General features: G+C 51.6%; 1 protein-coding gene across 1 annotated transcript in view; it reads left to right on the forward strand.

Annotated features, from left to right (window-relative positions):
* The window catches only part of LOC109290199 (UDP-glucose 6-dehydrogenase-like), a 44968-nt gene that overhangs the window by 6673 nt on the left and 35521 nt on the right, over positions 1 to 2774 (forward strand). The window contains exons 2-3 of the mRNA XM_019506610.1: positions 1274 to 1460; positions 2180 to 2281. Of these exons, the coding sequence (XP_019362155.1) occupies positions 1299 to 1460; positions 2180 to 2281 (264 nt within the window). The 5' untranslated portion in view covers positions 1274 to 1298. The remainder of the gene's footprint in view (positions 1 to 1273; positions 1461 to 2179; positions 2282 to 2774) is intronic.

The raw sequence follows: 2774 nt of genomic DNA on the forward strand, positions 1-2774 counted from the left end.
CCCCACATCGCTGGGGCAGCAGGTCTGTCTTAATCTCTGCCTTTCGGTCCTGCCTGCCCTCAGTAGCCCTAGCACCTCAGGGCCCGGATGAAACTGGTGCAGTTACCAGGCTTGATGGGAGGACTGTCAACTTCCTCCAGAGCCCCCATCCCACCATAGCTGAAACCAAACTAAGCAAAACCAGTGCTTTCACATGTGGCCCCGAGTCCCATAGTGGCTTTGCAGACTGCGCCCCCAGCACCTCGTGCCTGAAAGCGGTGCTGCAGGTTCGCCAGGAACATTGTGATGCGGTTCTAGGCACAGTGCTCAGAAAGGGTCTTTTCCCCTTGAGGTGAGGGTGACCAGGCTAGAGCTCGACCAGGCTTCAAGCTCTGGCTGTGCCTGTACAGCAGTTGTCTCCACTGCAAAGCTGACCAGGCTTTGATTCAAGTGGCTCAGTTGCTGCTGGCCAGGAATCCTTTCATGCATCTACCCAGCTGTAATGCTAGCAATAACACTGGCTGTGCTAGGTGGCACGCTGCATGGTTGCAATTAAATAAATGTCTCCTAGGAATCAGTGACTGCCTTTCCAGAATCATCCTCAGCAGCCTGGTTCAGGTCAAAGCATGTGGGTGCAGAGCATGGTTTGAAAGGACTGAGGAACCTGGTTGTATGGTCCAATGCAGGTCTCATTAATGTGTTAAATCCAGTTCAGCCTTGTCTGTGAACTGGATAAGCAGTCAATATTACCCACCCTTGTCATGGGAGGTCAGATGTATTTACAAAATTAGCAGGGCCTGGCTCTGACTGAGTTGGGATCTTAACTCCTGTGTGGCTCCAGCATGTGGAGCACAGGGGGCTTCAGGTTTGTCACAGCCAATGCATGGTTGATCTTCCTACTCTGCACACAGGGAGCTTAGTAAGTGGATGTTTATGCTTGGCCCACCTTTTCATCCAAAAAAAAAGGGGGGGGCAGAGCACCTTAGAAACTTTCTGCCTCCTTTGAGTCCAGATGTTTTAATCCCTGATCAATTTGTGGGCTAAAGCAGGGCTCCAAACCCCTGGCTGTCTGCCTTCCAGGTCAGGAGAAGGAGACATGTTGGAACCTGCTTTGGCCCCAGCCAGGGTTTAACAGAGCCTTTTTGTCATACACAAAGGCCTTTCAGAAATGCTCGCTTTCAGTGCCATGGCCATTTTCCATACCAGCTTGGGTGGGAGGGGGAGGGGAGGGAAAGGGAGCAGTGAAATGACTGTCTCCAAGCTGCGGCAGCTGAATTTAGTTCTTCTCGTGTAGGACCTAGACCAGCTGTGTTGTGATAATGGTGCATGTGAAGTGCATATGCTGCATCGGTGCTGGCTATGTTGGGGGCCCAACATGCAGTGTCATTGCGCAGATGTGTCCGGAAATTGCTGTCACAGTGGTGGACGTAAACGAGGAGCGGATCCGGGCATGGAACTCCGATCAGCTGCCCATCTTTGAGGTACAGCACAGAAGGGAGCTGTGTTTTAGCAGGGCATAGGGGAGGTAGCTTTCTCAGGGCTCACAAGTTGTCTACAGCTCAGTGTTTGTGCAGGCAACGGTTCCCTACCCCATGCTGGGATGGTCAGGTTCCTTTCATCCTTACTACTATGACCAGGCAGTTGCAAGTCCTGGGGAGGCTGATCTGTGTTTGGGGAAGGCCCTGTGGCCTTTTGCATGAACTTACTAACTTGGCACTCAAAAGCAATGAGAGCTGGTCAGTGACAGTCTCTCACAGCAGCTGCTTTTCTTTAATATACCAGTAACCTGGGCTTGCCCAAATGATGCAACTGGCTGGGGCCAGTGTTCTCTTTCCAGCTGCAATCAGTGCCCATGGTTGAAAGGAAGCTGTAATGCTGCGACTGTGTGCATGTATTGTCCATAATAAGCTCACTTGCAGTCTAGGTTCAGAATCTTTCCTGGTTAGTGTTGCTCTGTCTAACCACTGTCCTTAATGGGAATGTCCCTTGTGTTGGGTGGTATTTAGAGGTGACAAATGGGGCTGTTGGGCTTCCCTGCAGCAGGGCTATAACACCTTATCAAGGTTCCCTGGAAGCTGCTGAAGGGTTTAGTGCCCAGTGTAAAAAGCCTCTTTTCCCCAGTCCCCTCTATTCACCAGTTTCCCTGGGAGGTGGGTGTGATTAGCGCTGTACAAGTCCCCAGCACCCTCTGTCCCCACAGCCTGGCCTGCAGGAGGTGGTGGAAGCCTGTCAGGGGGTCAACCTCTTCTTTTCCTCTGATATTGACAAAGCTGTGAGAGAGGCTGACATCATCTTCATATCGGTGAGTGACTAGTTTGGATGGAGCCCCCGGGCCTTTGTTGCAGGGTTGGGGAAGGTGGAAGCTGTTTGGCTCCTGGTTCACCTGAGTAGAGACTCAAGACTGCAGGCCTCAACGGACTTACATGGAACAAAGTGTTTTGTTTTCTTCTCCCTGATGTACTTAGATTCATAGAAGCAGGGTCGGAAGGGACCTTGTAGATCTTCTAGTCCAACCCCCTGCCCTGGGCAGGAGAGAAAACTCGGCTCAAATGACCCCAGCCAGGTAAACGCTGAGCCCCCTCTTAAAGATCCCCAGGGTAGGAACCATCACCACTTCCCTTGGAAGTTGGTTCAAGATCCTAGCTGCCCTGACTGTGAAGTAGCACCTTCTAATGTCTAGTCTAAACCTACTCTCTAGCAACTTATGGCCATTATTCCTTGTTACTCCGGGAGCCACTTGGGGGAACAAGGTCTCTCCCAAACCCCGCAGGTCCCCCATAGTAAGTTTATAACGG

Source organism: Gavialis gangeticus, unplaced genomic scaffold, assembly GCF_001723915.1.
Source record: "Gavialis gangeticus isolate Ggan-Ray unplaced genomic scaffold, GavGan_comp1, whole genome shotgun sequence".
NCBI classification, from domain to species: Eukaryota; Metazoa; Chordata; order Crocodylia; family Gavialidae; genus Gavialis; species Gavialis gangeticus.